The sequence below is a fragment of the Neocloeon triangulifer genome, unplaced genomic scaffold (genome assembly GCF_031216515.1).
Source record: "Neocloeon triangulifer isolate White Clay Creek 2 clone unplaced genomic scaffold, ASM3121651v1 ptg000012l, whole genome shotgun sequence".
Classification (NCBI taxonomy): domain Eukaryota; kingdom Metazoa; phylum Arthropoda; class Insecta; order Ephemeroptera; family Baetidae; genus Neocloeon; species Neocloeon triangulifer.
This window is the reverse complement of record NW_026775554.1, coordinates 1,686,677-1,700,157: the sequence shown is the minus strand read 5'-3', so window position 1 is coordinate 1,700,157 and position 13,481 is coordinate 1,686,677. Positions and strand designations below refer to the sequence as shown.

The 13,481-nt window shown below is 36.0% G+C and overlaps 2 protein-coding genes across 5 annotated transcripts in view; one reads left to right on the top strand and one right to left on the bottom strand.

Annotated features, from left to right (window-relative positions):
* The window catches only part of LOC132197489 (protein lethal(3)malignant blood neoplasm 1), a 43,240-nt gene that overhangs the window by 28,183 nt on the left and 1,576 nt on the right, over nt 1-13,481 (top strand). Inside the window, exons 1-2 of one of the 2 annotated variants that reach the window (XM_059620811.1) lie at nt 7,753-8,328; nt 13,283-13,412. In XM_059620811.1, the coding sequence (XP_059476794.1) occupies nt 8,314-8,328; nt 13,283-13,412 (145 nt within the window). In that variant the 5' untranslated portion in view covers nt 7,753-8,313. Of the gene's footprint in view, nt 1-7,752; nt 8,329-13,282; nt 13,413-13,481 lie in introns of those variants that run through there. The other variant, XM_059620810.1, reaches the window with a different exon arrangement.
* Nucleotides 1,823-4,486, bottom strand: LOC132197484 (uncharacterized). Of its 3 annotated transcripts, XM_059620805.1 has the most exons (4): nt 4,251-4,486; nt 3,779-3,975; nt 2,140-3,698; nt 1,823-2,074 (listed from the first exon to the last, which is right to left on the bottom strand). In XM_059620805.1, the coding sequence occupies exons 2-4, from the start codon at nt 3,906-3,908 to the stop codon at nt 1,976-1,978; spliced, it is 1,788 nt and encodes a 595-aa protein (XP_059476788.1). In that variant the 5' UTR covers nt 3,909-3,975; nt 4,251-4,486; the 3' UTR covers nt 1,823-1,975. The 3 variants fall into 3 exon arrangements, with proteins under 3 accessions (XP_059476788.1, XP_059476786.1, XP_059476787.1); XM_059620803.1 differs by having other exon boundaries at nt 1,823-3,698; XM_059620804.1 differs by lacking the exon at nt 4,251-4,486 and having other exon boundaries at nt 1,823-3,698; nt 3,779-4,153.

Sequence of the window (13,481 nt, the reverse complement as noted above, 5' to 3'; positions counted from 1 at the left end):
GTCCTAACGGAAAATATCCTAAAGATAATGTCCTATAGAAAACGTCCTAAAGAAAATGCCCTAAAATTAAGAATAGAAAATGTCCTAACAGAAAATATCCTAACGCCTGAAAATTATGACAAGTCATGTGTCATGTGCAAAAAAAATTTAATTTCGTCCTTTCAAGTAATTTTGCTTCAAAATTTATCCTGATTCAAAATATTTGACGCTTCATACGACTAGAGTCTTTATTGGAAAATAAACATATTTAGACTTTTGAACTAATTTTAGTAATTTTAGGCTTTTGCAATGACTCTAATATATATTTTTTTTAAATATTTTTTCTCTTTTTCTACGGGTATTTGAGAAATATCTTTCTTCTAGACAATAGTTTCAAAGAATTTCGTAAAAATCCTCAGGCAATTGTATTTTTGTTTCCTACTAAAAAGTTTACTTAAAAGTATCATTCAATTTTTTCAAGACAAAAAATATGAAAATTTTTAATTGAAAATATTCGTTAAATTTTTTTTCAATATACGTTGTAGTAATAATATTATTATTAACAATAATTTGTATTTGTGGAAAATAATATATGATTGTTTCAAACTTTCATATTTTGAATTATTTGATCATCTATATCGTAAGAAATGTGACAGAGAAGCTCGACAATTAGCATCATTCTTTCTGCTTAAATGAATTCATTTGATAAGGAATGAAGTTCTTGTTAGTCCCTGTTGAAAAAACTAAATTTTTTATAATAAATCAACCACTTTTCCGAAATTTAGGACATTTTCTTGAAATTCAATTAGGACAAAATTTTTAGGACAATGTGCGACCATAGCTTTTAGGACATTATCTTTAGGATATTTTCTTTAGGACATTCTCTGTTAGGACATTGTCTTTAACCTCAAATTAGGACATTTTCTTTAGGACATTATGATGGTACCCTCTTCAACGTGATGAGTCTTTTCCATGGCGCTGGTCTCGCACTCGATTCCGCAGAACCAGGTCACGTCCGGGTACTCGTCATCGTCCTGGCACGCGCTGCACATGACCAGACTCGAGTCATCAACTTTTCCGCAGAAGCGACAGTGCTTGACCGGCAGCAGCAGGTCCTCCTCCCAGCTCCTGATCTTGCCCTTCTTGATCCTCGACAGGTACGGCAGGAACAAATACGGGCTCGAATCACTCGAATCCTTCATGACCTGCATCGGGGTCAAAGTTCGGTCCTGGCGTTTGGAATCGAGACACAGGGCGACGACCGCATTCCTCAACCTGGGCAGGTCCTTCTGGGCAAAGTGCATGAGGATGACTTTCGAGTCCTCAGGGTAGTAGACGGGTGGGGTGAAGTTCTCAGGCACCTGCACAATCTTGCACCTTTCATAGAGAAGGTGGATGAGGACTCCGAGCCTTGGCCAAACCGTTGCTTCGAATTTGCTCTTCTTACTAGCAATTTGCTTTTCTCCCATCAACTCCGCAAAGGCCAGGTCAAGGGTCAGGTAGAGGCGCGATCGCAGGTGAAACTGCTCCTTGTCCGATTCTGTCTCGTCTTTCGCACTTGCTAGTTCGGCCATTGAGCAAATTGCCAGCAAAAGACTCTTGAGCTGCAGCTGCGGTTCTGGCGCAAATCTGGCGGCAGCCTCAGTCAGCGCAAAATTCATCATGTCTGTCCAGGTGGCTCCTCGAGTTTTCCAGGCTGACAAAGTTTGGTGCAGAGTGGGGTTTTTGTGAGCGCTATGGTCCATCAGGTCTGTGCCCAATTTAAAGATGGGAGCGCAAATGTTGTTTCCAAACTTCCTGGCCAAGACATCACAAATTTGCATAAGCAAAATATTCTTCAGGTCACGGACGGAGCTCAAATGGTCCTCGCACAAGTGTCTGTTGGCGCTATAAATTTCTGGTGCAGACCTCCAAACATCGAGATCTTTGGCGAAGAGAGAAAAAAGCTCCTCCAGGAAGAACCCGGACAGTTTAGAGGATTCGTCACGGAAGCAGGTCACAAGTGGTGGCAGGATGAAATAAAATAGACAAAGGCCCAGTCCGGGTACCTCGGCTTCAAGCAGACCATTTGCTTTGCCAGTTGAAATACTTTCTCCTGGTAAAAAATAAGGGGAAATTAATTGTTATTATCGTCTCACAAAAAATGTTTAGATTTTTTACCTCAATTGGGTTTTGCAATTGAGTCTGCTGGTCCAGCGTCTGCACAAACCCAGTGGGGATGAAGCTTTGTCCATCCCACTCTTTCAAACACTTGGCAGCCACTTTCTGGAATGCGTTTTCCTCCACACTTTTAATCCTCAAAATGGCCTCTTGCATTTTCTCAGGGGTGCATTCATTTTGGGATTCTAAGCAACCAAAATCACTGTCGATGACCAATTTCCTCGCTCCGGCTCGATTCAGCAGGATCAGTTGCTCCTCAACCAACAAAGTCAGCAGACAACTGGCGTCCAGACCGGTGAAATCCATCAAGAGGCTGATCACCTCCGTTTCATGATTTAAAGCAGTCACGTACGCATTGTAGTAGTCACTGACTTCCATGTCAGTTTGCCATTCGTCAACGTAGTCATCGTCCAGGTCAACCTTTTTAGAAATTTTGTTGAATTTGGTTGCAGCTTCGTCCAAGTTTGAGATGACAGTCGGCATTTCCTCCACAGATGGGAATTTTTCGCTCTCGTTTATCTTCAGCTTGACATCCTCAATTTTGGTCTTGAGGTCACCAAAGATATTCCTAGATGCTCCCTCGGCAACCCAGTACTTAAGGGAGTACACAATGTCAAAGTTTTCATCCTCAGTGTCCAGGGAGAAGTTTCTGGGGTCGATGAAGACGCCTTTACCGAGTGATTTGTCCTCATTTCCGGCAGCAACGTGAACTACAACGCTTTGCAGATCACCACAGAGACTCCGGAAGTTGTGCTTCTTGTCCAAGATGACCATGAGGGCGGCCAGGCAAGGGGCAACCACGTCCTCCATGATCAGTTTGGTCACTTCCTCGTCCTGCTTTGGACTTTTAACTAGTTGGCCGAGCAGCACAAACCCGTAGTTGAGCCTTTTGTGCACATCTCTGGTGAACACAAGCAGGTCTCGCACAACTGGTTCCACCTGCTCAGGAATGGGCAGGTACTTGAGAATGGAGGTGTAGCCTCTTTCGATGTTGAGGAAGGCAAAGAGGGCAAAGAGCCACTGGTTGAGCAGGACAGGGTTGCAGTGGAGCTGCCACAGAACTCCAGGGTTGAGCAGAAATTCGTCCGGTTTGCGTCCTTCCTTCGGAGGGTTCTTCGTCCTGTGAGCAGCAACCTCTTCGATCGAGTAGTTGGTGACGAAAGAAGCGCAGTCAGCCAACAAGGATTTGTCTCTTTTCTGGACAGCCTCGTCCAGCACACGCCAAAAGGAAATTCCCGCGTTTACCATTAGGAAAACCAGGCGGGTTGCCATGGTGAGGTCGAACAGCCGATCTTCCTCTTCCTTCTTGGCCTCTGCGGAAAACCAGAGGCTGAAGTCGTAGAATTGTCTCTCCAGCAGTTCAGGGGTCGCCAGTGCCAGGGATGAGCACAGAGGCTTGTGCAGTTCGTCGATGACGAAAATCTTCCGAAGGAAGTAAGACCGATGACGGCCGGACTGATCAGTCTTGGCAAGATCTTTGGCAGCTTCGGCGCGACAAGGGTCATCCTTATCCCATGGAAAATCGGACAGATGAATGAGATACTTTTCATCTTCCTTTTCTGCAAATTTGAATACAAAAATAAATATTGCAGATTTATTCCTATAACTTGATTGGCAAAAAAATTAGTTTTTTATTCACCTGGGTCTACTTTTTCCTTTCGATGATGACTTTTCAGACGTGTCAGACAAGATGGCTTTGAAATACTTGTCGAACAAACTTTTTTGGCCGTTGTCCGGTTTTTCTTCAATGGCCGCAGAATCAGCTTCATTTGACTCCGGCAAAGTGGAAGACGAGAAAATGCCCATGTCCATGTTCTGTAAAATCAACTCTGCTCTCTGAAATCGGAGGAAATTAAGAAGGATTAAGGACTGAATTTCACTAAACATTTGAAAATGAAGCCACTCTTTTATATTTTAAATCTAAGCAAAATTATAGGAATTTCATACATTTTTGTATGTACCATTTATAAACAAATAGAAATCATTTTTCTTTTCATATGTTTCAAAATAATTGATGAGATTTCTCTCTGATTATGCAGAAACAAAAGACGTGATCTAAAATGTAATAGGAAAATTTTAAGCAAAAGAATTTTTCTGAATTTTTTACTTACAAACAAACACACTTGAAGCAGAGCAGAAACGACAACCGCGGTGTTTGTTCCTCTCTCAGGGATTTTTGCAGACACGAATGATCAGCACACGAACGTTGCGAATTCTCAGTCTCTCAAAGAAGGGTCCGTCGTCAGAGTTGGACGCAGAAAACGACAAACGGCATCCTCTTTTGCTCATTATTTCCATTTTCATGAATAAATTGTTGATTGTTGATTGCCGCAAAAAACAAAACACAGCTGCTGCTGATTTGGAGAGAAGGGGGTGCGTAGAGGGGGGGGGGGATCGAGGGGTACTTGCGATTGAAATTAAATTTTAAATTCAAAATCACCATAAATATTAAAATTTTGTTTGAAAGTGGAATTCATTGCAATTATTTAAGGCCAGCTGCACATGCACCATTCATAATTTCCCACATTAAAAAAAAAAAATCCAAAATATTGGGTCCGATCGTGAATGCGCAGATTTTGTTTTGCAGGTTGCATAAGCACATCTTAAAAGGCGCTTGTTTTATTTGTAATGATACGAAAAAAATTCATTATTTTGTGTGAGGTTGTTTTAATCAATCTTATTAAAGTGAAAATAGTTTTGTAAATCACAAAGTTCAGTGACACTCATTGTCAGATCAAATTAAAAATAAATAAACATAACATAATTATAATTTTATCTATTTAAAATTTTTTTACCTCATAAAAAAGGTACTATAAACGTGGTTATGTGAAGCAGATACAGCAGTCCATTTAAATATGGGTTGAATTGACATGAAAACAATTATTGCGGCTTGCAAATTAAATTAACATATTATATTAGTTTTAATAATATAATATTCATTCATTTATTATTATCTTAAAAATTAATTAAGTATACTATTAATTGATTTTTTGTGATTTCTTGCGTATGCTTGAGTCGTGTCTTTGCGTAGTTAAGTATATTCCACTTTCCATTTTCATTTTCATAAAGAAATTTAACGTGTTTTTTGGAAACTGAATTAAAATGTCAGAATATTATCTTTTAATTAGAAATCTTAATTTTTAGATAGATAAGGATTCCAGTTTAAAAAAAATCATTTTCCCAGTTCAGACACTTAAAAACCAAGACAAACGGCAACTCACTGAAAGGCTCAGCTGACGAGCTTTCAAAAAGCAGATTCATGATTCAATAGTCATGTTAAGTGTGCTGCCGTCTTGATTTTTAAGTTTTAAATAGAAAAATTAATTTTTTGGAGCTGTTTAATTCGTTCTTCTCGCTCAGTTTCTAAATTCACGTTAAATTTCTTTAGGAGAACAATTAAAAGACAGCTAGTGTTTTAAAATTAAACATATTGTGATATTTCATAATTTTTTACATATCTTATAACTATAAATGGAATGTTTTAAACCATGTCTGAACAATCGGCCGCAACGCAACAGGTGATAAATTAACACAAACATTTCTCTGGCGTCAGCGAGCGCGGGATCAATAAAGAGATATAGGGGCGTGTTCCCCAGCATCCCTGGCCGGCTCTTCAACCCTAACAACTGCCATAAGCGCAAAACCTAAGCAAACAACCCAAGTCGAAAATTATTTTTATTAAAAACTAACAAATCAAATCAATTGGGGATGAATTGTTTTCGTTGTGATGCAACTTTTGAGGCACGCAAATTAGCCGCGCCAATAAAAAAAAATTTGGCCCGCGGGCCAAAGATGCGAGAAATCGTATTTTTTTCCCACACGACCCGCGACTCAAGCCGAGAGCATTAATTTTCGAATTAATTTTGTCCTCATACCTGTCTGGCTCGTCATCTCTGCCGAACTTCGAAGCACCCCTTGTCAGAATAATTGGAGTCCCGCAATAGGGCCGAAAAGAACAAGGCCGAAAACGGCTGAGCGGAACAAGGCCGAAAAGGAATAGGGCCGAAAAGGAACAAGGCCGAAAGCTGAAAAATAACCGATAATCGTGAGCGCGTTCAGCTCAGCAAACATTTAAACTGAAGATCCTTTGCGCGCCGATACTGAAATCCATCATGCGGCCGTTTCGCATTGGAAAATTGACGAAAATTTAAAATTTTTTGTAGAAGATCTCAGCAAAATATTCTTCATTTTAGGCGAGACACATATCAGAAAATCACAGAAATATGGGGGAAACACATCACAAGATAAATTGATCTCTTGGACTGCATAAAAATACCATATTGCATCGGAACTCTGAAACCACGAACATTTAAGAAATTATTTGTCCAGAAAACTTATATTACTTGTTATGTGTCGTTTTTTTCTTCTTTTTGACTTAAATGTTTCCATTCATGCTCTATAAATTTTTGATGTCTTTTGACATATTGATTCAAAATTTCCATCATAATTGGAATCATATGAACGTGGTTTGGTGAATTTTTAATCAAGTTTGGTCTGGCCAATTTTGAGAAAAAAATTATTTCGAAAAATTCCCATATGAAACAATGTAAAATTTCAAATATTCAGTTTAATTAATTGGGTGAATTATTTGAGATTATCTCACAGTTTGACTTATAAATACAACGATGATAAAGAAAATTGTGTGTCTTGATCCTGATGTTTTCTGAAACGTCCCGTTTCTTGTAGGGATGACGGGTTGACATATATAGCACGGTAATAGATGCTTCCCTAAAGAAACCGGTTCTTCCTATTTTGTTTGCACCGGTATTTCGGCCTTGTTCCTTTTCGGCCCTATTCCTTTTCGGCCTTGTTCCGCTCAGCCGTTTTCGGCCTTGTTCTTTTCGGCCCTATTCCGGCACTCCGAATAATTTAGTGTCCGGTGTGCGGCGGCACAGCAGCTTTCAATTTGGCAGCCGCTCTCTCGTCTCCCTCGTTTTTCGATCGATCCAGATTTTTTGCCCGGCGCTCGACACCAGGAAAGAGCGCCCGAAATATAATTGCTTTACTGCTCTCTGAATTAACAAATTGATACGTCGCGCCACATTTTCGCGGAATATAAACAATCGCTTTTTATGCAAGCGGGAAAGTTTTATTCCTTCTATTGCAAAATATATACGATCAGATTTTTGGTAGCTTTTGTGTAAATTTTACCTAAAATTTTAATAAAACTTGATGTAGCTACAATTTTCTTAATAATTTTGTAGGTTAATAGTTATTTCCTTCACAAAATTGAACAATCAAGGTTGTAAAATGTAAGGGAAGGGAAAAAAAATATAATTATATATATCGATATATCACGATTGCACGATAGAAACAAAATAATATGCAAATCTGATAATGAACTTTCAAGATACATAGAACTTAAATTTGATTATAATTTTTTGTTTTTATATATTTTGACCCTTCTGTTTCTTATTTTTAAATTTTATATTTGTTAATCCGCACAATTCAGTTGATCCCTGGTGAATTCTTTACAATTTTGTAAAGTTTAAATTTTTATGGAAGAAAACTATATTATTATTTTGACAATTTTAAAACTGTATTCGGTGATTGAATTGGAATCGAAATAGTATTATTGTAATTTGTGAAGAATAAAACTAACACATAATAATTTAAATTTCAGTTATAAATATTTTTAAAATTTCAGAGAATAAACAAATTGAAAAATTAATATATTTTATTACATTCCTTTCCAACCACATTAATTTTGCGGGTCAGGATTTTGTACAATGTTCTTTCAATAAGCGGAAGTTTTTGAAGCGCAACCATGAGAATTAAATTTATCAAAAAATATCGCATGTATAAAATCTCCTGACACTTGCCTGACTTGTAATAAAAACGCTATTACTCTTGCCGCACACAAAAAAGGGACCGTGTAAAAGAAAACGTGTCTTTTCGCAGCGGAAAGAATTAAAATCGCCTTGACCGTGCGCGCCGCGGTTGATTTTCCGCGCAAGGTGTCGATAAAATATAAAAAAAGAGCAACAATTTTCGGCCTCCTCTCCGATTTTGTGTTTTGAAGAGAATAAGAGGAGGATCTCGGTTTGAATTTCCCTTTTTGCGACGCGACTATTCTCTGGGTAGGGAGGCCGACGAGCATCCCCGTGCCTATAAAAGGCCCTCCTGCATCCGCAGACTCCAAAAGTCCGCGCGATCTTCATTTCTTTGTGTGCGATGCCTCCCGTTCACGTGAGTTGCAAAACTTAAATTTTTTTATTGTATTTTAAGTAATTAAATTTTATTTTAAATTCAAGTAAATTAATTAATTTTGCGTATCTAATTCTTTTTTAATTCAATTATTTTACATTGAAAATTTATCTCCAAAATTATTAATTAGAATTAAGGTAAAATTTATTTAATTTTTATAACAAGTTTTTAGCAATATAGTTTATTCCTTCCTTTTTACTTATTATTTTCAAAGGTGAATTAATTTTATTGTAAATTCTACAATAATTATAAATTTTTTTAAATCTCAGATATTTTTTGCAAAATATTATTATTTTATCTTTTATTGATTTATTTTATTGCAGGAGAATTATTTTTATTCTAGCTACTGTTTAATTTGAAATTAACTTGGCCTTGTGAAATTTTTTATATTTAGTTGTAAAGACAAAAATATAATTGTATTTTTTTTTTACGTAACGTGATTAGATGAGATTTACAACAATGAAGTATAATTAAAACAATATTGAGCTGTTTTAATGTTCACCGCAAACTTTGTCTCGACGTCAATTATTTTGCATTTTAGATTTGGCGATATCGCTGTCTGGCGAAATTCATAGCTCGAAATCTATTTTGCGTGCGCTGCATGACGCCGCATTATGTAATTGCTCGCGCGAAAACTGCCTTTTTTTCTCTTTCTCTGCAATTACGGCCTGCTTGATTTATTCGCAATAACTGTCTCATTCATTGCTCGAGAAAACAGTGATAAATCTGAATTTTGCCTGGAAACTATCAAGTCGTGGTTAAATGTGATGCGAATATGCATATAAATCATGAAAGAAATTCTCTCCCAAACGAAGATGAGCCGAGAAGGTTTGGTGGCCAAATACATTTTATTTATTAGGCAGAAATTAATTTGGCAATTCTCCGTATTATCAGAACTATTGGAAAGCAATAATTTTACTTGTTATTTACTTGTTTATTCCACCTTAAAGTATTTTTCATTTGGAAGGTCAGTGTTTTATTCGGATAATTGGCAGAAAGGTTTTAATTAACCTTTGGCGCGGTGTTTGCACAAAAGCGATCATGATCTGGCATGCTAATTAAAATTTGACGCAAATCAGCCGCGGGCAAAAAGATTTCTTCAGAGAATCCTCGCCGATAATTGGCCTCGCAAAAAAAACCGAGAGTTATTGCAAAAACCGTCGGTTTGATTTAATTACACGCGTGCAAAATTCTCAACAGAGAATCCTTTAGGGGCGGATTTTATTCATTGCGTCGCCTTGACACGATCTAAGCTATCCTGATTGTATATTTATTTGTGCTCGACGGTTAAATGGGTCAAGAAATTACTGCCGACGTTATTTTCGATAAAATTACCTCATTCAATTTCTGTTTTGTCTTCAAAGAGTTTAATTTTTTAGGATTGAAATGTCTGGTGACCTTTTCAAGATAGGATTTTAATTGGCGGTCAGCATTGCATGAGTTGATTTATTGTTATTATTGATCAGATATTAAAGTACACGAGAGCCGTTGAGATGAATTATGGCTTTTGCGCAATCTTATCCATTATTGAATGGCTTAATTATTCAGCAATGAAAAACCTTTACAAAATTTTATATTCCTTTTAAATAATATACACTAAAAACTCATTTAGAAGAATTTTTCGCCTCAATTTTGATAATAATTTTTATGATCTCTGCAAATTATTTTGTAAATTTTCTGCGATTTAAATTGGGAAAGGGGAAGTTTTTTTTAGAATAAAATAGTCCACTCAATTTTTGGGTATCATCTTTTTATTAAAGTCGATTGAATTTACTTTTATTAATAGAAATAAATATTAAAGGTTCTAAATTTAAAACGTACAAGAACAGAAAATTGAAATTTTTCAATCCAACACACACAGAATAACCGCCAGAATTAAATTAAATAAATTAAATTTAAAAATGAAGAATGAAACTATTTTTTTCAAAGTAATTGTTATAAAACGTTTTGTGATTTTAATTTATTATTCTTATTTAATTTTCAATCTTTGCTTTAATATCTGTATTTATTTTTAATAAAATTCCCGGCACTCGTGAAAAAATATTAATAACAAAAGTACAAAACTGATCATGCATCCAATTTCGTTGCAAAAATAGAAATTTGGTGAAAATTTTATCAAATTTGGCTGTTGTTTTCTCACTTTTCTCTTAATTAATAAGAGTTTCCACCTAAACAGGAACAGCTTTTGTTAATGTTTTTCTCTGAAAAATCATAGCTAGGCTCTATAATTATTTCGATTGTGGTCAGCAAAAAACCGGGAGCTGTTTGTCTGCTAGAAGGAGTATTGCGTGTGTTTTTGTGTCTAGCAGCAAAAAAAAATGCTTCCGTTTCGCAAGCGCGCGAATTCCTTTCCCGGTCATCACAAAATTGGACCGGAGGAGAAAAAATCGTGTTGCGCAAGAAAGCTCATTTTTGCATAGCCTTTGTATATCAACAATGGCGCATTTCTATTTAATTGCCTGCGCTGGCGGGCAGACGCAAATTTTGATCCGCATCTCCAATTAGCAACTTTCGGTTTTGTGCAGCCTTCGGGCAAAAAAAAATCGTAGACTTGTATAACGGAAGGCCGCGGGTCAACACAAGGCGTGGGAGTTAAAAAAAAATTGCATCTTCTTCGCTTGTAAAATTTTTTCTTTTTTCTTGATTTTCTACAAAATTTATTTTCCTGCTTTCGGAAAAAAACAAGACATAAAGTAGAGCCTAAGAGCTTCTTGTCAGCAATAAATTAAGCTCGCGAATTTCATCGGCACTCCCATTCTCTCGTTAGTCAAATGCGGGAATTTATTATGGAAACGTTGCATCAGATATGGGGAATCTATAAATAGAAAAAAGGCTGGGATGATCTTTTTTAAAGAATTTATTCTTCACCGTGTGTTTCATCGATAAATAAAAAATATCCAGAAAGACTCTATAGAACTGAAGAAGAATTCTTGAATTATTTTCATTACATTCAAAATGATTTATTATTTGCAAAGCAAATTTGCTAATTAAGGATTAACTTTAAAAACTTTAAAAAATTCAATTTGAAGTATCAAAATTCTGAGCATTATTTAGATAATTTAATTAAAAAAAAACGCTTCAATCAGAGTGTTTTCCCAAACAAGATTAGCACAATATCAAAACTTTTGCAAAATCTGGTATAGAAATTAAATGTACAAAAAAATATATCGCTAAAATTCAAGAAGTTTGTTTTGCTTCTGGTTCTACAAATTTACATATTCCATTGAATTCGATTTCAAAAATAAAAATCTTGCCATTGAAATTGAATAATGTAAAATAAGTTAAATTACATTCTCCCATTGATTCTTATTAATTTTTTTTAAATCGATTTGTGAGATTGTAAAATTACAATTTTTCAACTTTTTGTACAAAATAATTTTAAGCTTAATTGTGACTTTGTTTTACGTCCGCAACTCGACACAGGAGATAAATCTCTGCGGCTGTATTTTGGCGCGTTTGTAGAAAAATTAAAACTTGCTGCGGAGAATAAATGAGCGCATTAACTTGATCAAGTGCTCCCATTTAGATTTGTGGAGAAAAAAAACCAAGAAACACTTTAGCGCCGGCAAATTGATTGATCTTTAACTTTTCTCGGCGGAACGAAAATGGACGTGACGAAATTCTCGCGGGCCAGAGTTTTTTATTTTTTTATTTTTAATTTTTAAATAAGCATTGGATCGGTGGCGGGTCCATTCATAAATCAGCAAAGTTAGTGCCACGCGGACGGACCTTGCTGGTGACCCCGCGCGACCTTGCGCGGCGCCGAACAGGATCCGCGCGTCCACCTGCCGCGCGCGCGCTAAGTGACCGTGACCTTTTTGCCCATCATTTTTGATACTTTCCGGCCCAAATCTGCTCGATCCGTCACGTACGAAGGGAGGAGTTTTATTATTCCATCGGTCGCCTTGGCCGCGAGCCAAATGCGCATGCATTGTCAAAAAATAATAAAAAATAACGACGACGGCCAGAGACGCTCCTTAATAATTTCGTACTTGAAAATACACAAGATCTCGCGCTCGATTTGGTCAGGCGCATCAATTTTCGTGCGTCTTCCTCATTTAGCGCCTGAAGCTTTGTTGTCAATAAAAGATTAAGTGATCGTAAAGTGACACGGAAGACGTGCTCACAAATTTGCATAATATCCCATTTATTTTTTTTTTCATTCAACTTATCAACAACACATCAGTTTTCCTTTCAATCACGGACGATGAATAATTAATTAATTCTTAAATTTAAGTTGAAACAATTAATAATTATTAAACCATTAAATTATTGCAGTATTTAAAATTGAAAGGAAACAATTTCTTTCAGATTTCTTTATTCTTTTAAATTATCTTGTATGTTATTAATTTCTCTCTAAATATTAACAGTGATTGATTTTCAAAGAAATGTAATGACAATTTTTTTTTGAAATTTATAATAAAAACGTGTTAAAATATGACTTTTTTATAAGAGTTGCAATATATTTTATGTTGAGCATTTAATTTAAATCTAAATTAATGAATATTTTTTATTAATTGCGTGAAAAATCAATTCCTTTGAACTTTTTTTTTTTTAATTTTCAATTAATGAAATAAATTTCCACACTTAATATTCTGTGTGCAGTAAATTTTAAGTAAATCTTAATGTTATGACTTAATTTTTTCAATACTTGATTGTTCCCAACTGTTTCTTCGCTGAAACTGCTCTTTTTGCTAGAATTGGTTTCGTATTCATATTTTGAAGCCACATTTTCCAAGATACTTTCGTCATTTTACAATTAATAATATTATGATTTCGGTTCAAACACATTCCTCAAATTAAAAAATATATTTTTTAGCTTTCTAAAATGTGCAACTTTTTTAATTTCTTGACTTTTCTCGAGCAATTATCATTCTATTGATATGAATGGTTTTAAATAATAAAAAATAATTGTGAATAATATTTTGTGTTCCAGGCTGTGTTGTTGGTGGTGCTCTGCTGGGCAGTTTGCAGCTGCAGAGCGCAGACCAGCGAGGAGGACCTGAAGCGGCCCTACAGTTTCGGCTTCAACATTGAAAACATGCAGCATCGCCAGGAGATGAAAGGCAACAATTTACAAAATTTTCTATAATTTTCGCAACCGCTTTTTTTTTTATTTTCGGAGGTGTCGGATG

Bases quoted from the DNA above. Each gene is read 5' to 3' on its own strand.
- LOC132197484 (XM_059620803.1), bottom strand. From the start codon at position 3,908: ATGAAGCTGATTCTGCGGCCATTGAAGAAAAACCGGACAACGGCCAAA. The intron at 3,699-3,778 runs GTGAATAAAAAA...TCAAATTTGCAG, and splicing joins AAAGGAAAAAGTAGACCCAG to AAAAGGAAGATGAAAAGTAT.